Here is a 22,671-nt window from a genome sequence, read left to right on the forward strand (position 1 = left end):
AAAGAAAGAAACATCACCCACAATGCCACAGCCCTGTGGCGTCAACAGCTTCCGTTCCTCTGCTCCCTTCCAGGCTTGGCCGTGCAGAGACGGCTGTAATTTTTACAGAGCTTTGGTTTCCATTCTGCCGCCCCAGACCCAGCAGATGGACATGGGGGCCCTGGGGGCTCCAGCATTCCTCCATCACGGCACTTCTCCTGTGGCTCAGGAATTATGTAGGTGTCTTCTTCCTCTTCTGAACTGAACCCCTTAAAGACAGACCTCTTTCCATCCCTGCCACCTCCACGCCAAGGACGGGGCTGACACAGAGTGGGCACTCAGCGCCTCGTAGTGGAGTGGATGGTACGGATATAGCTCTATTTGACGTGTTTCACTGAAATATCAACATATCATCTTCATGCCAGATACAGTGGCTCACACCTGTAATCCCAGCACTTTGGGAAGCTGAGGTGGGAGGATCACTGGAGCCCAGGAATTTGAGACCAACCTGGGCAACATGGCAAGACCCCATCTCCACACAAAAAAATTTTTTAAATTAGCCAGGCATAGTGGTACACACCTGTAGTCCCAGCTACTCAGGAGGCTGTGGTGAGAGGATCACTTGAGTCCAGGAGTTCAAAGTTGCAGTGAGCTATGATCACACCACTGTACTCCAGCCTAAGTGACAAAGCAAGATGCTGTCTCTTAAAAAAAATCATCTTCATAATTGTGGTTTTCACGGCTGCGTGATATTCCATGGAGCTGATGGTGTAACTCACTCAGCCATGCCTGGTGGCTGCACACAGTTCAGGGACGACTGATGGAAGTCCACTGTGTGCCACATGCTATTCGGGGCACCAGGGACCAGGAGTGAATCAGGGCCTGCTGAACTTCGCCCTGGCAAAGCTGGAAATCGGGCAGGGGGCTGGGCACCTAGTCAGTTATGGCTTAGCAGGATCTTGCTGAGACAGGCATTGCCACATGACCCCGAGACGCAGGGGCCAAGTCTTGCGACATCCAGGATGCTTCCACAGGGAAGTGGCTCTTGAGCTGGGACTTGGAGGGTCGGGAGGAATGTTCTGGGCAGACCGCAGGAAAAGGTCATTCTGTTCATGGATGCTGCGATGTGAAGGAGCCTGGGCTTTAGTGATGAGGAATTCTTGGTCAGAGTCAGGGGCCACAGTGGAAGATGAGGGGGCTGATGTGTCAGCTAGGCCAGGTGTGCAGGGTCTTGGACTCCCCACCTGGGGAGTCTGGACTTGACCTTGGGAGGAGTAGGGCACTAGCAAGGGAGTATAATTCCAGGAAGGGGACAGTCTGCTATGAGATTCAGAAAGTTCTCTTGTTCAGTCAACAAACTCTCACTGAGTCCCTGGGTGCTGTGGGCTCCGTGAGGACACAGTGGTGAAGGTGGTGGGGCCCTGGCCCAGAAGGTCTGAGCCAGTCTTGCGAGCTGGGCACTCGTGGTGGATGCTCTCAGCAATGAGGTCAGCACAAGTCACCCAGCAACGATTTGTGGCTTCAACCTTGAGCTCGCCAAGCCCCAGTTCCCCAGCTCCCCGGGCAGTAGTAACACACGCAAGCGTCCAGCAGCCCAGTGCGGCAGGCCCCACTACTGGGCAGCCAAGGTCACCCTGGCCCTGCCCACAGCATCCTTCCTCCCCCGCCACCACCTACCCTCTCTGGAATCCCTAGATGGGCAGCCTTGCCACTTACCAGCTGGCGACCCTGGGCACTATCCCAGCCTGCTGCACCTCAGTTTTCTTAATGGGGCCATCACAGACCTCCTAGGGATAGTGTGACCCTCTGATGAGGTCCCAAGAGGAAAATGCTTTACATACTGTGAAGTGCTCTGACAATGCAAGTCACCGTTATTAGACTGTGGTCAACCAAGGTTATGCCACCCTTGGTCTCACATGAGACTGTTCTAGGCTGGGGGCGGGGGGAGGAGGTGACCTGACTCAAAGGAGGGACAGGGTCTTCCCCACTAGATGGTCAGTGGGCATCACCAGGGACCCCTTAGCCCCAGGCGCTGTGCTGGGCATCCAGGCAGGAAGCCATCCTGGGGCAGTGCTTGGGGGTCAGCACCCAGGCAAGGACAGACAGCAAATGCTCAAGGACACGACCTTGAGCCCAGCCTTCTGCACAGGCCCCACCTAGAGCCAGAGGGCCTCCTAACGGACTTCTCGTGCCCGCCTCTGGGCCCTCAGTCTTGAAGGTCACTGCCCTCCAAGATCCCCTGGGTCCCAGAGAGTCAGGGTCACTGAATACCTGGCCCATCCAGTTCCCAGGTAATGCCCCGATGCTCTCTCTCTGGGGTGTTCACGGGAACTCATGGACATGTGGCCTGTGGGTAGGCTGGCTGGCACTCCAGCCCTCGCCAGAAAGTTCCAGCAGCTTCTCTCATCTGAGCCCTAACTCCACGGTGCTGCTCCTCCCACTCCATGCGCTGAACTTTCCTGCCAACACCGCACAGGGGTTTGAGGCTTCTCCCCTGTGAGCGCAAGGTCGGGGTGTAGGAGTGGCCAGGTGGACCACAGCACAGCCAGAGTTTCAGGCAGGGCCGGAGAGCAGGGCCCCCAGGCCGGGAGCAAGGTCCCAGAGAGGGTGCTCCAAGGACAGGGCGCAGCAGGGACAAAGCCAGGTAGGATGAAGTCAGCAACTCCTGAGGGTGGGCGCTGGGAGCAGACTGGGGCCCAAGGATGGGTCAGGGCAGGTGGCTGGCCCCCACAAGGTGAGCCGCCCTGAAACAAGGGTCTTGCTTCTGCCCACCTGCTCACGCGGGCCAGGGCTTGGCCGTGCTGTCCTCAGGGAAGCCTCCCTCCCCCACCTTTCCAGTCAGGTCACCTGTGGCTCTCTCAGCTCCCTCAGCTTCTCTTTGGTAGCACTTAGCTCCATTTGCGATTACCTATATTTATGTGACCGTTTGTCATCTGCTGGACAACAGGTCAACATCTCTGAGATGAGGGTGTGGCCGGTAACTGCAGGCGGAGTGTCTTCTTCCTTGGTAGGACATAAAACAGCGGCGTGACTTAGAGGCAGTGGAGTCTGCTCGCAGCGATGTGTGTTTTGTTAGCATCCATCTCTTCGCCAGACTGTGAGCACCTCGAGGGCACAGCCAGAGCCTGATTTGGTTCCTGTGTCAGCGTCTGCTACTGCGTCCCCAGCACCTGTAGCGCGTGGGGAGGGCACAGTCAGGCGCTGATGAATGAAGGAGCCAGCATCAGGCTGAAAGAGCCCTTCAAGGCAAAAATGACAGAGCTGTCCCAAGGCCAACCATGATTCATACAATTGGGAACTGCCCTGAGATGATGCTCCAGGGGCTCAGGGGGCCAGACACACCTCAGCTACTGGGGAGTGGGCAGGGTGGAGTCTGGGGAGGTGTGCGTATGGGGCAGGGGGTGATGGGGACGCAAGGAGGGAGATCAGGATGAAGCGGCTGCCCCTGGGTGGGTGGGGAGACTGAGGCAGGACCGCACCACCCCTGAGGGGCAGCGGTTCCACCTGTCAGCCAGTCACCCCCCAGCCCGAGTAGGACCGACCAAGGCTGCTGGTGCCCAGGCTTCTCTGATGGCCCCTCCTTCCCCTTGGGAGCCTCCTCTTCTCCCTGACAATGACATCACCTCCCCTGCCCCCCATCTCTTGCAGACACCCAGGGCCGCCGCCTCTCCCTCCCTCCTCACCCCTGCCCAGCTGTTATTCCCAGCAGAGGGCATGCTTTTCACGGTGATTTAAGCATTCCAACTCCAGCCATCATTCACCTGTTACACACACCCCAAGTTCAGGCAGGAGATGTGAGTTGTGTCCTGAGGGACAGTCCCCGTGGAGGGACCAGCCCATGCCAAGGCACACAGGGCTGGGTGGTGGGCACGGGGCTGCGGAGACAGGAGCAGAGGTGAGGCGAGAAGTGCAGGCCTGCGGGGGAAGGGCCTTCAGAGGGCAGCGGCAGGTGCAAGGGCTGGAGCCTGGAACAGTGAGGAAGGGGCTGCCCTTGGGACTGGGAGGTGGGGCCTGACCCAAAGAGAGGGCGCAGCCCCCAGAAGGTGGGGGCCAGAGTGGGGAAAGGGCGGGTGAGGCCAGGGTGCCTGGGATACAGAGTTTTGCCCTATGTTGGGACTGGCTTCCAGTGACCCGCCCCCCCTCACTGTGCCTCTTCTGACCCCAACAGACCCCTTTTCGGCGGTTCAGACCTCTGCAGCCCTCCTCACCCCCTCCTCCTGCGCTCTGCCCGGTCTGAGCTGGTTCACTGCCTCGGCCCCCCCAGGACCCAGGGGCTCTTTAGGCCAGATGCCTGCACTCCCGCGCTTAGCTCGGCCAGCCAGAGCAGGTCCCAGCCTTGCCAGGGACCAGGTGCCTCCTGGGCCTTGCCCTCGGGTACTTTCTGTCCCCTAGCAGACTCTAACACCTTTGGGCAGCTGAAGCCATGAAGATGGTGCCCTGGGTTGGGGGTGTGGGGATATGGGAGCTTGAGGAGGGGGTGTCCTGAGCCCAGGGTCTCCTTCCCGGAGTCTTGGGGTTGCACAGCTGGGCGGACGAAACAGATGGCATCTCCTGGGACCCTTCACCTGCCCTCACCTGCCCAGCCTAGGTGCTCCAGGGCACAGGGAGTAAGCAGAAAGGGTGCCCTAAGCCCAGGTCCCCCTCCCTGATTCCTTGGGGGCAGAACTGGGGTCCACGGCTGGGGTTGGGTGGGGCCCCTCAAAGCCCCTCACCTGCCTACCTGCGGGGCCCAGCTGCCCCTGGCAGCCAGGCCTGGTAGGGTCGAAGCTAAGAACGCAGCTGAGGCTGGGCACTGCAGGGGAGGAGGGGGAGGGGAAGAGGGTGAGCGCCAGCAGGGGGGTGGGGCAAGATGGGGTTGCCCAGCAACCACCACGCTGCCAGCCTAGGAGGGATTCTTAAAGAGCCAAGCAGAAAGGCTGGTTCTCAGAGGGGCTGAGGCAGGGCCTTGCATACCAATGGCTACCACGCCTCCTCCTTCTCCTCCTCATCCTCCCCCTCCTCCCCCCTCCTCCCACTTCCCTCCTCCCCCCTCCTCCCACTTCCCTCCTCCCTCCTCCTTCCTCTCCCCTCCTCCTATTTCAGAGGAGTGGCACCCAGGCTGGTAGGGCAGGAGAACAGAGAAGCGGGCACCCAGGCCAGGGGGGACTCTGAGGTAGGCAGGGAAAGGACCAGGTTGGGGTCCTCTCATGTCCCCTCAGGACTAGGCCTGGGAGGGGTAGCACGGCCGCCCTGAGGCCTGCAGGGCAGGGGCACCCTCGGTCGGGTCCACACCCTCAGTGCAGGCCCCAGAGCCTGGGACAGGAGGGAACTGGGATGCCTCATCCGCACCCCGCCCAGCCCACCCCACATGCCTCCCGGGCACCCCCGCTGAGGGAGCACCAGGCTTAGAGTCTGACACAACTGCCTCTTCCTGGTTGAGCCACCTTGAACGCGCCATCTCCCCAGCCTCATGTCCTGGGGGTCCTGGACCGCCTTCGAGCGCCCAGCCACTGGCTGCACAGAGGAGGCAGGCACCTGACAGGTAGAGGAAGTTCTTCTTGGTGTCTAACTTAAATTCCCTGTGCAGCAAGTGGTTGCCGCCTTTCTTCTGTCCTTACTGAGAAGGGAACGTCTTTGATCGCCATGCAGCACCTCATATTCCAAAAGCAACAATGGGTGAGAATTTAGCTGTGCCATCTTCTTCCGGTTTCTTTCCTTCTAGGGCCTCAGTTTCCCATATTGGGGGCATGTAGCTGGATCAAGGGTGCCTTGCCGGGGGTCCAGAGAGGATCCCCTGGGTGTCCGGCCTCCCACTGAAACTGTGGGCAGTGTTCTGTGCATATGGACGGTGTCTGGGGAAGTGGTCAATGCTGTCAGGGGGCACAGGGCGGCTGTCCCCCTCGAGGTTAAGACCTGGGGTTTCAGCATGGGCTGGACACAGGGGAGCCCCTCCCAGCTTCCTGCAGAGGGTGGTGGAAGGTAGTGGGGGGCCAGAGACCCACCGTTCCCCCATATACGCTGACTGGATTGAGCCACTTTTAGAAGCCAGTCCCATCCCAGATCCTATCCTATCTCCCATGGTCCTCTGACGGCCCGTGAGCTCAGCAATGCCTCTTCTCCCAGCACCCCCAAGCTATCCTCAGCCACCACCGTCCCCCAGCCCTGCCTCCAGGCCCACCCCTTCAATCCGCCCTGCCTGGGTTCTGCAGAGGGTCTTTCTGAAGTGAGGCGCAAGCCCAGCCCCGCTGCTCCCAGCTCCAGCACCTGCCATGACTCCCCATGGCCATGGGAGAGGGATCAGGGAGGGCACATGGGCCTGGCTAGCCTATTTACCCTCAGCTCAGCCACACTCCTGTCTGTGGAGCCCGTTCCTCATAGCCCACCCTCCCTGACGCACGAGCTCATCCTCACCTCCTCTCTGGCCCCTCCGGACACCCAGACTTCTGTTGAATGAATGGGTGGAGCTAAGAGCAGCCCTTGGCCCCGCTGGCCTTTAGGATCCAGGAATGAACAAAGCAGATGAGGCTGCCCTGCTGGTGACAAGGCAGCAAACAAATGAGAGGGCGAGATCAATATGGGGCCACGGTGTGGGCTGCAAAAGACATAAACAGGGTGACAAGAGGAACGGGGCAGAAGGCACTTTAACTGGGTGGTCAGGGGGGGCCCCTTGGAGGAGGGCACACTTACATTGAGGCCTGAAGGAGAAGAAGGAGCCAGCTTGGAAAGGGCTGGAGGAAGAGGGCACCAGGCAGGGGAGCCCCAGATGCAAAGGCCCTGGGGCACAAAAGAGCCAGACTTGTTGGAGGAAGAGGAGGGAGACCAGGAAACTGGGGGGAGGGGCGTGTGGAATAAGGCCTTGTGCTCATGGAGGGGACATGGATCTTATTCTAAGTATAATAGGAAGCTATTTGAGAGTTTCAAGCAGGGAAGTGACATGATCTAATTTATATTTTAAAACGATCATCTGAACAACCACTTTGGAGAGCAATTTGGCAGTAACTAGTAAAGTTAAAGATATGCATGTACCACAGCCCGGCAGTCCTGCTCCCTGAGTGTGGACCCAAGAGAAATTCTGGCACATGTGCACACGGAGTGTGTGAAGATGCGACTGCCGCCGTGTCTGCGAGAGACCCAACCGGGCACACTTGACTGCTGGTCAGCGGGAGGCCGGGTGGCCGGGCGTGGGGCAGCCTCTCTAACCAAATCTCTCTAGCATCGCAGTGAGTGTAACCGCAAATCCCAGGAGCTCCAGTTTGTACAAAACTCAAACCTAAGGATTATCTTTTTGAGGAGCAAACATAGTAAAACTCTAAAGAAAATACATGCCAAGCTCAGGGTAGTGGGCACCTCTGCAGGGGAGGGGCATATGCATGTCTGAAATAAAGAGAAAAGGGTCACCAGGTGCTGGGAGAGGATGGCGCAGTGGGTGGGGAGCAGCTGGGGAGCGGCCAGGTTGGAGGTGACAGCAGCAGCCTGGCCAGTGAGGATTCAGAGAGTCAGGGATGGAGCCCGGGCCTCTCACTGCCGAGCCGGCGCTTGCTCTCCTTGCTCCTGCAAACCCTTGGCGTGTTTTCTACTCAAATAGTTCCGGGTTTTCTCCTTTCAGAAGAAAGCTGAAGTGCAGAGAGGCAGGGGCTGCCGGGGGTCACCCAGCAAGCTGGGGGCAGACTAACCCGTGGCCCTCCCTTGGGGGCGGTCAGGCCTGGCCAGTTGGGGCTAAGCAGAGGGGTCAAGGCTGCCTTGGGGACCCACTCACCACTCACCACCGACTGAGGGGTCCACAGCCACCCGCAGTGTCTCCCCATCTTCCCTGGTGCCCTCCGCTTGCCCACTCACCAGCGCTCCCTAGAGCCCTGCCCCTCGCTTGTGCACAGAGGGACACTAGCATGGGCTGGCTGGGGCCCAAGCCATATCCTGGTAATTGAGTTTCGGGGATGCTCATGGTTATGCTAATGGCGGGACGCTGAGTGCCTGCCCCAAGGCGGGTAGGCGCCCAGGGGGAGGGGAGGCCCGGCAGCAGCGGGGGTCCCACCGCGTGGCGGCACTCTGGATTCTCTTGGAGGTCAGACTGCTTCATTCAACCCCAGCTCCCCCTGCGGTGTGACCTTGGGCAAGTCACTTGACCTCTCTGAACCTCTATTTCCTCATCAGTAAGGTGGGAAAAATAATAGGGAGTGAAATGAGCTCTTGCAGGGGGAGTGAAATGAAAGAATCCACTGGAAACTTGGCCTAGCGCCTGACACAGAGAATTCGCTTGATAAATATGTTATTAACTACTTTTTGTCTTCGTTTAAAGTCTGAAAAGTCCTGCAGGGAAATGTGAACGGGGCTAGCTGAACCTGCTCGATGAACTAGCGGCTGACTCACTTTTTTCTTGCTTTTAGTATATGCATATTATTCAATTTGGGGGAATGAACATGAATTTCTTGCTGAACAAAATACTGTTAACTAAAAAAAGAAAAATTAATGAAGTTTATACTTTGGAAAAAGGAGAGCTTTATTTCTCATAAAGCCTGTTGGACAGCCACTCCAAAGCAGGGCCCGGCCAGAAGCCAAGCACGCGCTCCAAAAGGACAGACAAAAGGAATAAGATTTGCTACTGTGCAGGGTGGTCATATACATATTCAACAAGCTATAGGAGGAGTCATGAATATTTATGAAAAGGGAAAGCATGAGCGTTTGCAGTTGTGCCATATCTCTCCATCCCGTCGCGGCTGGGAATCAGTTTTAAGGTGTTTCTGGGCTTCCTTGGCCGAGAGGGATCCGTTCAGTTAGCAGAGAACTTAGGATTTCATTTTTAGTTTGCAGTACAGATGAGTGGAAGGTGCCTGTGGACATGACTTGGAGAGTGGGCGTTGAGGGGACCTCCATGTGGCCAGGGGCTTGGGGTCCAGCTTGGGGGCAGCTGGCTAGGAGGCTGGGTCTCCAGGGGCCCCAGGCAGCCCAGCAGGGGCAGAGCCCAAGGAACCAAGGCAGGACGAGGAAGGCAAGGAAGAGGATGAGGCCCGCCGCAGAGGGGTGGATGTGGAGGAATGGGCAAGGGGCGCTGGTGGGGAGGAGGAGACAGGCAACCCCCAGCCGGGTGCAACTCGCAGCAGATAAGGGCCATCCCCATCCCCGATTCCCGGCTGGTTACAGAGCAGATGTGGTGAGGGGCTCAGCCCTGGAGGCAAACAAGCCCAGTCTGGCAGAGCATAGGCTTAGTGGGTTCCTGGCTCTAAAGTCAGACCTCTCTCCACCACCCTAACCATGTGGCCCGTCCCAGCGAGGTTCCCTGCGGCTCTCCCTAGGAGGCTGGTGAAGGAGCCTCCATCTGCAGAAGCTGCTGCTGCTGTTACAGTTGTTATTAAGCCAACCTGCCTCGCTGTCCACCTTCTCCCCGACTGACCAGGGAGCGCTGCGACCCTCTGCGCCAGGCACCCCCAGCTCCCAACCATGGCCACAGTGAAGCCCTAGAGGCCGTAGCAGTTTATGGGCATTTTTAACCTTGTCATCTATGCCTCACAAGGGCCTCAGCTAAATGACCTCCCGCCTCACAGGGACAAGGTCCCGGGAGGGGGAGCAACCGGTCCAAGATCACAGACGGGGTTTCCCGACCAGGGCTGGCAAAGAGTAAGGATGTTGGCTCCACCTGCTAAGGCCTGTGGCCTTGGGCAAGTCACTTCTCCTCTCCGGGCCTCAGTTTCCCCATCTGTAAATGGGGCAGGGCAGGGTGTACGTGTACGTGTTAAGATGATAGCCTAAGGTCCCAGGAGGAGGCTTGCTGGGGACACACTTGGTGCCAGTACATGTAAGCCCCATCCCCCGTGAGGCCCCTGCTGCCCCCCAAGCTGGAAGCCTCACTTCCCACCAGGGCTGCCCCAGCTCGGAGGACAGTGACCTTGGCCTGCGGGGGACAGAGCTTATCAAACACAGCAACTGCTCCCGCAGCGTGAGATACCTTTGAAGTCTCTTGTTTTATCTCTGAAATTCAGCACATCTCACATTTATTCCGTCTGTGGAGCGTTTCTCATCTAAAACGTGTTTTAAACGACTGGCCCTCAAGTAACATGGACACCTACCGCCAGCCGCGGGAAATGGGGGGGCCACTGTGTTGCTTTTCCAAGAACAAAACCTGCTCCCTTAAGCCCTCCGGTGGGGTGGGGCTGCCAGTAGGGCAGTCGGCAGTCACAGAGCCCCAGTCACAGAGCCCCTGTGCGGGCGGGCTCTGGGCTGATGAGGGGCCTAGCGCTGAGCTAGGGGAGGAGGGACAGGAGGGAAGGGGGCCGCCACAGTCTGGTAAGGGCAGGGCGGAGGGAGGACCCCAGAGGCAGGGACCACCCGGGCAGCACAGGAGCTGGCAGGCCCCGCCCGCTCAGCCTCAGCCACCCAGCTGCCTCAGGGCCCTGGCACGGCCACCCAGGACCACTCTCTTCCCTTTCCTTCCTTACAACCTCTGGCGATAGCAGGAGTTCTAGTTCAAGCTTATTCTTGTTCTGTTGTTCCTGAGTGTTCCCAGCGCCTGGCACACTGTGGGGCTGGAGGCATGTTTGCCACACGGGAGAAAGCTGAGCTCTGGTGTCACGAGGGGGCAGAGGGGACAGCAGACCAGGCCCAGCGGTGGGGGACTGAGGGCAGCGGCCCCCAGCTCCCCGAGGCCCGGCGTGAGGCCAGGGAGGGGTGTGTGGAGCAGCGGGCAGGGGGCTGTGGGGGCCGTAGCTCTGGGAACACACAGACCGGCTGTGCCTCCCTCAAAGTCACCGCTGTGCCCGCCTGCCCGGCCTCTCCCTGGCCCAGGAACCTGCTCAGCGCTTTCCTCGGGTCGCCGCGTCTCCTCTGGCAGCCCAGCTCCCGCACAGCGCCCCTCACCTCCCTCCGCCTCGGGTGGAGGATTTAGTGCCTGCCAGGGAAAAGCAGAGGCAGCCCCTACTCCTGGGGGGGTGCATGGCTTGGGCCTCCTGCCCTGCACAGCGCCCCCCTCAGGTCCTGCCTCCCCAGGGACCCCAGCCCTGGCCCTGCGGGTGGGCTCCTCTGCAGGGCCCGGTGGTAGCGAGCCGGCCATGGCAGCCAGGCAGACCCGGCCCCGGGTGGCCTAGCTGAGTGACTCCGGCACGGTCCGTAATCCGGTAATCCTCTGGGTTCCTTCAGCAAATCTTTGGGGGGCACCTGCTGTGCACCAGGCTCTGTGCTGGGAGCCGGGGAAGAAGCGTGGGTGACTCACGGAGACAGGTGTGTGTGTGTGGACAGGGGCATCAGGTAGGCACTTACCTGGGGGGGAAGACTCTGGAGGCAGTGTGATTCATGGCCCCCCAGGGGCCAGCGCTAGACTGAGTAGGTCTCTTCCAGGCGGAGGCACCAGTCCGACCGTGCAAAGGCCCTGGGGTGGAGGGCGGTGGGGCAGGTTTGCTAGGGCCTGGGGCATGCTGGGGCGGGCTCTTCATCGGGGAGCAGAGGGGAGCTCTCGTTCCTTATTAAGGCTCACAAGGTGCCCCCCAGCCAGGCTCCCCACTGGGAGGGTTTGAACAGGGTAGAATGGGAGAGGCTCAGTTTGCGCTGTGGGAAGATCCTCTGGGACACGCCCTCTGGGAAACGGGTTTGTGGCAGTGTCTCCCCACTGACCTGCCGGCCTGGGCCCAGGCGTCCTGCCCTTCCTCCGTCAAAAACATCAAAATTTGTATTTTATGACTGTGTCAGCATTAAGACAAATATATTTCTATTATATATTGAAACATGTTCTTCAACCTAAAAGTTCGTTTTTTTCCTTCTGATTTTAAAAGATATCACATTTTTGTGGGCCCCACAAACTGTCACAGGCCTGGGGCACGCGCCTACTATGCCCCGAGGGTCGTGGGCCCTGCCTGGGCCATCAGAGGTGGGGGCTGAGGTGTCGCCTGGTGGGGGAATGGTAGGGGCACAGCCAGAAGAGGACAAGGGGGGGGCGTCCCCAGCCTCTCCACTTGCCGTTCTCCCTCCTCCCTGGGGCAGACTCGGGCAGGGACAGCCCCAGGGGCTCCCGTCCGTCCCGTGCCCAGGCTGTGTCCTCCCTGAGCGCCTTTCCTTCTTATCCCTCCAGCCTGGGCTCACCCGCTGCCTCCTCCGTGAAGCCTCCCAGTCTCCTATCACCAGTCACCAGGCCCTGGGTTTCCTCCTGCCACGCACTGCCCATGCTCCCTTGCCACCCTCCCACCCCTGCCGGCCCTGGAAGCGCCCAAGGCCCTGCCCAGGCCCCTGTGTTGTTTCCCCCCGCCCAGCGCAGCCCCAGCACCCAGTTGGCGCTCAATTAAAACCTTCTGTGTAGCGTGGGGGGGGGTGGGTGCCACCTTTGCCCAGGGCCTCCTCTGACCTATAGTAGCAGTTTCTGGGCAGTGGCCACTTGCCAGCCCCTAACTAGGCCGGCAGTGGGGGCACAAACTGGGGAGCAACTCCGCCTGGCCCACGGGGATGGCAATGGCTGGGCAGAGGTGGCCCGGGCAGGGTGTGCTGTGCTGGAGACGGCCCCTGGGCCCCATGGCTGCTGTCAGGGGATAGAGGACTTGGCAGCGGCTGGCACTGAGGGGTGCCACCTCAAGGTCACAGGCGCAGCACTGGGCTCGGAGCCAGTTAATCGACTCCAGCAGAGCATGGCACAGGCACGCCCACGGGCAGGGGGTCGCAGCAGGCTGGGCCACCTCAACCTGCTGACAAGGGACTCTGAGAGCAGGCTGTGGACAGGCACCCCCTCAGCCCCCAAGGTGTGCAGGCCTGGAACCTGCACCCCCACCCAGGGCCACAGCAAGCCTTGGCCCCTGCCCCAAGCCCCAAGCCAGGCCTGGACCCCTCACTCAGCAGCCCATGGAGTTCAAAGACCCCTGTCTGCTGGGGGCAGGTCTGGGTCCCTTGAGTGGGCCCAGGTCACGAGTCCAAGTCCAGTGCTTGTCCCCCACTTCGGCCGCTCCCCTATCACCACGCCCTCAGCAAGAAAGCAGGAACCTTTTGAGACAGGGTCGTGTGGAGTCAACAAAAGGGGCTCTGCCGACCACCCTCCTGGGATCAGGCTCCATTCCAGTCTCCCAGACACTTCATGAACCTCAGTTTCCTCATCTGGAAAATGGGCCGATGACCACTTGTGTCATGACCAGAGCCTCAAACAAACTCAGGGGAGCATGGTGGGGTGGTAGGAGGAGGGGCTGGAGGCTCAGGCCGAGTGTGAGGGGTGGGGGAGGTGGGAAGAGCCAGTCACGGCCTTGAAGTGGGGGTGCAGGGCCCTGGCCTGAGGAGTGCAAGCTGGAGCTGCCCTGCTTGTGGCTGTGCCCCCAGGGACTGCCTGTGGATGCCTGTTGGCACTGCTGCCCCTCGGTTGTTTTTCCAGGCCATTCCCCTTGGACAGCCTGGCCCAGCTGTGGGGACCTCAGAGGCAGCTTCGTGGAGGCACCGTGTGGCCAGGCCCGTGGGGCGAGGGCTGGACAGGGGCCCAGGGAAGGGAGGAGCTGAGGACCTGGGTCCAGGCCGGCTGCCCTCCCCTGGAGCCCCCACCCATGGGACTGCCAGGCACGGTGGGCTGGGTGGGGAGGACACAGCAGATGACCTCCCAGGACACCCGCTGAGGGTGGGGATAGGCGTGACCAGGTCCTCTTGCAGCCCAGGTCAGCCCCAGCGCTGGGCCTCACCTGCCCTTCCCACCTGTGGCAGATCACGCCACCGGGCCGGGCCTCCCCAGCTCCACCCACTGAGCTCCTCCCTGTGCCCGGGGCCCCCTCCCTCCCCGTGTGGACTTTGGGCCAGTTCACCCACACACCTCGCCCGGGCAGGGCCACACACGGGGGGATTTTGGGTGCCAGGCGGGTGGGGGTTCATATGACCTTCTGGCTGGGGCCTGCAGAAAGGCAGGTCAGCGTCCCCTCCCCGCTTGCCCCTTCAAGGCTCACTGCCAACCTGTTTGGCACTGTGCCCTCTTTGGGCAGGAGCCAGCTCATTTTTGGCCAGTGTTAATTAAGAGAGAGAGGTGATGCGGAGAGGTGGGGAGGGCCATGGAGGGCAGCTTTCGACAGCGACAGCCGCCAGGACTGCCCGGGGGCCCGAGGTGGCCTGGAGCCAGACCCACCGACCTGAGATGCCCCCTCCTCTCCTGCGGGCTCCTGGCAGGGCTGTCCCAGCGCTTCACCTCTGCAGCCACACCTGCCTGGGCAGGGACCAGGGTCCAGGCTGCGTCTGAGAGGGCCTACTGTGTGCTCTGCCCTCACTGGAGGAGGCAGGCCCCAGCCCTGGCCAAGGGAGGAGCCTCCTCTGACAGTCCCTCTGGCAGTCCACCTTGAGGTCTGCCTGCTTTGTGGCTTGGCTTTGGAGTCAAATGGACCCAGTTCCAATCCTCCCACCACCACTATGTGACTCAACCTCCCTGAGCCTCAGTTTCCTCCTCTGTAAAATGGGAACAAGAGCACCTCCCCTGTGGCCTGGTTATGGTAATGAGTGGGATTGTTTCTGCGAGCCGCTGGCCTGTGCCTGGGACGCGGTCCCGAGTCAGTGGAAATGTGTGTTCCTGGGGCAGAGGCCTCGTCTGGAGTTGTGGGTGCCGGGCCCTCGGTGCCTGCCTGGGCGCCCACCGGGGTGCAGCTCCCCCCAACTCCCACAGCCTCGCCCACTGCTCACCGCCTCCCCTGCCGCGCTCCCCGCGGCCCCCACCCCTGCTCTGGGAGCCCCGGCCGCTCCTCGGCGCTCCATCTTAATTAGCTGCTTGTATTAATCTTGCAAGTAACGTGGCAACTTGCAGCCCTGGGTTTTCAGGCTGTGGAATTAATTATTCCCCAGGCGAAGAGCTGTCAGCTCTGGGAGACCAGCTACTCGGAGCCCGACACCACTTAGCAGCGTCCACCGCGTCCGCGCAGCACTGGGCCCTGCGGCCTGGCCACCCTGACACGGCCCCCACTGCTGGCCGGAGCTCTGCCCGGGCCCCCCGGCCCTGTGCAGAAAGGGCTGCAACGTGCTCTGGAAGGTGGGGCAGGGGGCGAGCTGTGGCAGGAGCCCTGGGGCTGGGCATGCTGCCCCCGCTTGCCCGGGCAGCGCCGGCCCGGGAGTACACCTGCCCGACTCGCCCAGCGCATTCCCTGATGAGCAGGGCAGTGGTCGCAGACACAGCCTGTGTGGCCAGAAGCAGGAGCCGGTGCTGGGGGTGGCGCTGACCTGCACAGCCCTGGCCTTCCCGCAGAGCGGGGCTGCCAGCCTCACTGTGGCCCCACGTCAGCGCCTGGGGAGGCAGGAGGGGGCAGCCAGCCAGGCAGAGCGACAGGGACGGGGCTGCTCAGGAGAGTGGCCGCCACAGTGGCTGTCCCTCCAGCTCTGCCTGGTGGTGCCACCTCCAATCCAGGCAGGGGGTGGGGACCTGGGCCCTTCCCGTGGCCAGGCCTAGAGCTGAGGGTCCCTCTCCCTTGACCTTCACGCCAACCCCGTGAGGTGGGGCTATTACCCCATTGATACATGGGGAAACTGAGGCATGGGGCCAAGTGGCCCAGTCACCCCTCTGCTGAACTGGCTTTGGTTCTGTCACATGGCACACCTTGCCACTCTGGTGCCCCCCCACCCCCAGCTGGGTTCGGGCTCTCCAGCCTCCTGCTCCGTCCCTGAGCAGCACTGACAGCGGGTGCAGTGGTACAGTTTGCTTCCTGGTGGCTTCAAGTCTGTGTCCCCGAGGACAGGGACCAGGCTGCGCTGTCCCCACCGAGGGGCCTTAGGAGATGCCCTGGGGTGAAACGAATGAAGGGACATGTGGCACAGGCCATCCTCCATCCCGAATCCCATGCAGCTTTCCTGCGACCCTCCCCTGCCACCCTCCAGATGGGGGGAGCCTCGGTGGGAGAGGACTTGCGGACCCTCCTCCACCACTGGCATCATCCACCCCCCGGGGCTGGGGAGACCCCACTGCCAGCCCACCCATATCCCACCTCTCCCTCCACGCAGCGCCCGCCCACTGACCTGCCCGTCTCTCTCTCTCTTGCAGCCAACAGTTCCCTGCTCGGAGGCGGCGGGGGTGAGTGGACCTTCCTGTCTGGCTGAGGGGTGGGGTGGGTGGTGACGTCTCTCCGCTCGTCTCTCATGCCCCGCGGCCCTTCTTTCCTGCCGCCCTTGGCGCCCTTGGCCCGGTCCGCCCTCACCGTAGCCACAGCCACCGTAGCCAGGGCTGCAGACCCAGAGGCAGGCCCGCTCCTCCCTGGGTGACCCGGGCAAGCCCCCCACCTCTCTGGATGCGCCTCCTGGTCTGTAATTGGGGCGGGGGGCAAGGGAGGTGGGAAGAGCCCAGCCTTGCCCTGACACCCGAGTGACCTTGGGAAGCCCTGTCCCCCTTGGCCTGGGCTTCCCCACCCGAGCTGGTAAAAATGTCTTCTCTGCCCGGCCCTGGCTCCTCGCAGGGTGTGTCAGAAAGGCCGGGAGAGCTGCCCGCCGCTGGCCCCGGGAACGTTCTGTGCTCACTGTTGACAGCCACCAGGAAGCGGGGGTCCGTGGGCCAGGCGGGCAGGAGGTCAGAGGTCAGGGTGGGCTGCCAGGGTGCGGGCCCGTGTCAGCAGGTGGAGGGGGCGTCCCTGTGTCCCCAGCGCCTGCCCAGCCCCCGGCCCACAGGGGCGGCCGCTGCTGTCTGCGCGGGCGGCAGGATGATTGGTGAGCCGGGGGCCAGGGGTTAATGCGCTGTAGGATAAATCCCGGACCGTGTTTACGGCAGCGGTGGCGGGGCCCAGGCCAGGTTTTAAAAGGGGGAAAAATAAAAGGGGCGTGAAGGTCAGGAATAAATAAGAGCCGCGTTAAGAGCTGTCGGTGACCAGCCAGGATGCAGGGTGGGGGGTCTGTTTGTGCCTGGAGATATTTCCCTCCTACCCGTTCTCCTCTAGCTGTCCCCGTGGAGGTCACAGCTGCCCGGAGGCCTCGTGGCATGAGGGGCTGCACGAGGGACTGTGGGCCCCAGACAGGCCACCTAGGACCCTCTGCCAAAGCCCATCCTTTTGGAGGACGTGGGCCTGAGCGATCTGACTGCTGCCCTGCTCCACCCACAGCACCCGCCTCCACTCATCTGTCACCCAGCAGAGCTGGTGCTGGGACAGACACTGCTGGGCTCAGACCGGCCTGTCCCCTGAGCTCACGGAGCCAATGAGAGCGCCCACCACGACCGGTTCGGCTGTGCTGTGCGGGTGGGGGTGGGCTGGGGCACAGGCACCGTGGGCGCTTAGGCAGCAGGAAGGCTTTTGGAAGGAGGTGGCACCTCCGCTGGGACCCAGGGATGGGCAGGAGTGAGCCCGGTGAAGAGTGTGGGAAGGGTGTCCCAGGCACAGGGAACAGCATAGGCAGAAGCCTGGAAGTGCAGGAAAGGGCGTTCGGGAGGCTCCGAAGATGAGAACGGAAGACACGGCGGCCTCGGAGACCATGCGGGGAGCTGGATCTTTAGCCATTCAGTTCAGGAAGGTACAGGATCAACAAAAAATAAAGAAAAAGAAAAAAGGGAAGATACAGGATCAAGGATGTGTGGGGATGCCGGGTGCCGTGGTGCACACCTGTAGTCCAAACAACTAGGGAGGCTGAGGCAGGAGGATCCATTGCAAAGCCCAGGAGTTCGAGGCTGCAGCGAGCTATGATCCTGCCACTGCACTCCAGCCTGAGTGACAGGATGAGACCAAGATCCTGTCTCTTTTAAAAAAAAGGTGTAGGCCTTTCATCCTAAATCAACTTGTGGGGCCTGTTCTGCTCAAAACCCTGCCAGGGCTCTCATCTCACCCAGAGCCAAGGCCACGGTCCTGACCATGGCCCACAGGGTCCCAAACCACCACTCAGGCTCACCTTCACACTGCCACCCTCCCCACTCCACTGCAGTCACCCCAGCCTCCCCGAACAGGCCAAGCCCGCTCCTGCCCCAGGGCCTTTGCACTGGCTGCTCCTCCAGATGTCCACGTGGGCACTCCCTTCACCTCTTACAAGCCTTACCAAATGCCCTCTCTGGGCAGGGCCCACCTTGAGCCCTAATTGAAATGGCAGCTGCCTACCTTGCCCTACCTGGCACCCCCTGGACCCTCCCCCTGCTCTGGTTTCTATTTTTCTTAGAGCACATGTGTCCCCCTAACACGCTGCATAATTCACTTTTTTATTATGTTCCATGACTTCTCCCCCCTGAAAATGAAAGACTGTATCTTGAGCACCCAGAACTGGGTCTGGCACATATAGTAGGTGCTCGATAAACGTTTGTTGAATGAATGAATGAACTGCAGGTAAAGGTAAAGACAGCCCTACACATTAAGCGAAGGACTTACCCCAAAGACAACAGGCAAAAACCGTGGACAATTAAGGCAGATCAAGGAGTGGCTAATAGATGGCCTAGTGACCTCACTCAGGGAAGTCAAGGGGCACTTGCCCTGGCCAGACTTGGGGGACAAGACTTTGTGGGGCACAGTGGGGGAGGTCCCTCTAGGCTTTGGGGATGAGGGGAGGCTGGAACAGGCCTCTCGCACAGCCTGACTGACGCAGAGATGGATGGGGCGGCGCGACCCCAGAGGAAGTGAGCCCGGAGTCCAGCCTTTTAACGCCGGCCGAGATTTATGGAGCCGCTGCAAGGGCTCGCTGGGGCTGTCATTCTGCTAATGTGATTGGAACAAGGTGGAGGTGGCAGGGAGGGGACCATGGTAGGGACCAGCACCCGCCTGGGGCTGGGATGGAGCTGGCCCAGGCCCTGGATGTCCTCTGTCCTCCACCATCCCCGTCCACCCAGCCCCAACCCCCACCCTGCAGAAGGCGGGGTCCCCACTAACTCTGCATAGATGGACCCTGTCCTCCCATGGGCTCCTCCCCTGCAGGAGTTTTGGCCTCTAGCCCTCACTCTCCCATCCACCCCCCCACCTACCCTCCTGCCCACTCACCCATCACCCCCATCCACGCACTGAACGCCCCATGCTGTCCTGCCACCCAGCTGCGCTGGTTAAAGGGCCGCAGCACCCGCCTGGCACCCCTGGCTCCCTTGCTCAACTCTTTCCCACAGCCTTTTATGCCACTTGCATTTATGTTTCTTCTTCATTGCCTGTCCCCGCCCTCAGAATGTGTGCTGGGGGACAGGGCTCTGGGGGACTCAAGCCCCTACCTAGGACAGCCCCACTCTGTGGTGGAGAGCTTAGTCACGCCCTTGGCAGGCCAGGCCCTGCCTGGGAGCAGGGATGCAGCACCTGGGCTCCCTACTCCCACCCCCCAGCTGCCTGTCTCACCGGGGAGCTGTGGGTGGTGCCCGTGAGCTCCCGAAGAGGGTCCTGGGCCCAGCCTGTGGGGCTTTGGTGCCATCAGTGAGGTGATTCAGGGCAGGAGAGGGCTGCGGCCCCTGGGGGCAGGGAAGGGAGTCTGCAAGGCACCTCCAACCTCAGTGGGAGGCCCCAGGAGCTGCTGGGGGCTAAAGGGACTTAGCCTGGAAGGTACAGGACTTCCGGGCCTGCCTCACTCTGGGGCTGCACCCCCCGCCAGGCCCTGAGGCCAAGCTGGGTGGCGCTGGCAACACAGTGAGTCTTGGGGAAGCCCCTCTGCCCTCCTGCTCCCCATTCCTTCCTGGGGCTCCCTCTGAGTTGGGGGTGCTGTGCCAAATGCTGGGACTCAGGACTTGGCTCTGCCCTCAAGGAGACATGGTTTGGTCTGCAAGGTCCCAGCAGAGGGAGCATTTGACTTGGGCTCTGAAGGCTGAATAGGAGTTCAACAGGTACAGCAGGATAGAGAGACCCCCCCCTAAGGAAAGGGTCCTGTCTGCTGTGGGAGGTTTGATGGGCCTGGGGCCTGGGAGAGCCACCAGCCTCCCCACCAGACCCACTCCTCTCTCCCACCCCCCTCCTGGAAAGCTTTTACTGGCTCAATAAAAAAAAATTTTAAAACACTCTCCTATTGTATGGTAAGAAGGGAGGCAGGTCCTAAATCAGGAAGGAATCGACAGTGCCCTGACGCGCGTCTCTCCTGTTTATTAGGACTGAAATGTTTACTCGGCGATAAGGAGCCAGCTTTCTCGGGGAGATTTGTGCGCTCTTTTTCAATTACCCCTCGTCTTTCTCTGCCACTTTTGCACTAAAGGGATAATAAATGTATCGGAGCGTTTCAATTATTCATCTAAATCATGACTGCGCCTGCCACGGCCAAGCTTTAGTGACAGATTAATTCAGGGCCGCCTTCCTCTGCCTGCGTGGCCGCCATCTCTGCTGTGGCCTGGCCAGTGCCCGGAGGGCCAGCTCCAGGGCTCCAGGGGTGGGTGGGATGGGGTCAGGCAGTTACCCAGCAGGTGGGCAGGGCAGGATGGAACCTTCTCCCTCCCCACCCCGCCTGGGGCCTTCTGGAGCTCAGCACACCCCACCCAAACCTGCAGGAGCCAGCGCGTGCCTGGGAGGGTGCAGCCACCCTGCACTCCCGCCATTCAGCTCTGCACCGTGCTGCACCCTACGGCAGCACACCCGGTCACAGGCGCCTCACACCCAAGAGAAGCCGGGGCTTTTTCCTGGCACTGGGCCTTTGCACATGCTGCCCTGTGCCTGAGAGCTCCTCCGCCCTCCTGCCACACCTTCCCACATCAGGGCAGCCTCCCTGACACTCCCCGCCAGGTGCCCGGCACTGTCCTGACTCTGGGATATGGCAGCCCCCGCCCGCCCTGGGCTGGCATCGCGCCACTCTTGGGAATCAGAGTCCTGTGTGTGCGGTTGTTCAAGCACTGCCAGTCTCCCTGTCACACTCCCCCAGGGCCGTGCGCAGGCAGACAGGAGGTGTCCGTGGATGGCTGTGCCCAGGCGCGGCCCCAGGGGCCTGTGCGTGGTGTGGGTGCAGCTCCTCTCCCAGGCGCACAGGGGGCCTCTCTCCACGGGTGGGGGGGAACCTGCCACCCTGGGGTCCACCCTGTCCCCTCCTCACACTCCAGCCGCGACCCTCTCCTCTGTGTCCCTCCTTCCTTCTCCCTCGGGTCTTTCTCTTGCCGGCTCCCTCTCCCTTTCTGTCCACGCTCTCCCTCCATTTCTCATTCTTTCCTCTTTATCTTCTTCTCGCCGCCGTCCCCCTCTCTGTCTCTCCCGCGGGCCCCTCTGCTTACGGGCAGGCGGCCTGGAGGATCAGCCGGGCCTCTCGGCATTCAGACCTCGCCTTCCGCTGCCATGGCCCCGCTCAGCCGTCTCCCATCGCCCTGCTGAGCCGCGACTGCCTCGGCGGCCGCTGGGGAAAGGCTCGGCGGGGCTGCTCGGGTTAGCGCGGCCCGCGTGGCCCTGGCTGGGCTGGGCTCAGCCCACGCCCCGCTCGGGCGCCGGCTCCGGGCTGGTCGTGCGGGACGCTCTGACCTAGAGTTGCCTGGCACAGCGTAGGGGTGGGGGCCACGCTTCCGCGTGGAAGGGAAGCCATGCCAGGAAGAGGGGACAGCAAAGGGCCCCAGAGGCCACCCCCTTATGTCCCTCCCCAGCTCAGAACTTCCCACTGGGCTGGAATCAATCCCAGCTTCCTCCCTGCCTCCCACCGGTCCTGCCGCCCTCCCTCCCCCCACCTCCAGACTCACCTGGCTGCCGCCTCACCTGGCGGGTCCTGCTCCTGCCCCGGCCTCTGCCCTGGCTGAGCCCTCTGGCCTGCACCTCTCCTCCAACATCTTCTTCCCAAAGCCAGTTCTTTCCCATCACTCAGGGCTCTGCTCAAATGCTACCTCCTCAGAGGGGCCTCTCAACTGCTAAGTGGTGCCCCCCCCCAGTCAAGCTCCATTTTCTCCTCCCATTTCTCCACTGCTGTGATGTTAGAGCCCCGTGTCCCCCACTGGAAATCCAGGCCCTCCCATGGGGCTGGCAGGTGGCACCCCCATTTGTTGAATGGCACGCGGTTTGTGCCAGGCGGGAGGGCGCAGGAGGCCGGAGGGAGCCCAGAGGTCCCCTGCATCCTGTGTTGCATTGAGGAGTTTATTCCATGGGAGGTTCTGTGAGCAGGGCGTGACGTGCCCTTCCCCAAGGAAAGGCCACTGGGCCTTCCTGACACTTCTGCCTGGCCCCAGTTGGTGATGAGGATGGTGTTAATGGCAGCCAGATGTGTTCTGAGGGTCACTCTGTGGCTGGCTGGCTGCACCTCCCCCTAAGGGATCTCCGTGCCCTCACCTCAGCACGTGGGACCCGCCTTCAGCACCTCCATTGTGCAAATGAAGAAACTGAGGCACCAAGCCCCCAGAGCTGAACCTTGCTCCCCCCCTACCCTGGGTAAGAGCAATGGTGGGACTCAGCCCCCAGGTGCGGACTGCCCCATGGCCCCAGTGAAGGCTGGGCCGGCCTGTGGGGCTAATGCTCCACCCCCAGTAGGCAAGATGCCACCTAGCCCCTGCATGCAGCTGCCACAAGGATTTTTAATAACGGGAGTGATTTTTGCATGATGAATGAGGCACTGCCGTTGTGTACATAATGAAGCCCTAATGTTTTCAAATCCCCATTTAAGGAGCTGATCTCACCCTGTAATGAATTTCAGATCACATCTTGGAGCTGTCGTCCATCCATCTTCTCCTTGGGGCACCCACCCGCCTTGGCACTGATAGGGTGGGGCCTGGTGAGGGTGGGCTCTGCATCTCCCCGGGGCTGAGCCCAAGCCTAGCACAGAGCCACGGCTGGCTTGGGTTTGTTGATTGAATGAGTGACCAGAGGCACAGGCGGTTCTGACAATGGGGGGTACCGCTCAGGGTCTTGGCCTAGGAGGTGAATGGAGGCCAGAGGTAGAGGGCGTGGGGTGGGCCAGGGTACAAGGGTACAAGGGCCTTGGGTGGGCCAG

The 22,671-nt window shown here is 61.3% G+C and overlaps 1 protein-coding gene across 2 annotated transcripts in view; it reads left to right on the forward strand.

Annotated features, from left to right (window-relative positions):
- The window catches only part of MACROD1 (mono-ADP ribosylhydrolase 1), a 140,519-nt gene that overhangs the window by 111,458 nt on the left and 6,390 nt on the right, over positions 1 to 22,671 (forward strand). The window contains exon 4 of one of the 2 annotated variants that reach the window (XM_045556231.1): positions 15,908 to 15,937. The exons of the other annotated variant lie outside the window; for it this stretch is intronic. Coding sequence (XP_045412187.1) covers positions 15,908 to 15,937 — 30 coding nt within the window. The remainder of the gene's footprint in view (positions 1 to 15,907; positions 15,938 to 22,671) is intronic. 2 annotated transcript variants of the gene reach the window in all.

This window comes from Lemur catta, chromosome 7 (genome assembly GCF_020740605.2).
Source record: "Lemur catta isolate mLemCat1 chromosome 7, mLemCat1.pri, whole genome shotgun sequence".
In the NCBI taxonomy this organism is placed as follows: Eukaryota; Metazoa; Chordata; class Mammalia; order Primates; family Lemuridae; genus Lemur; species Lemur catta.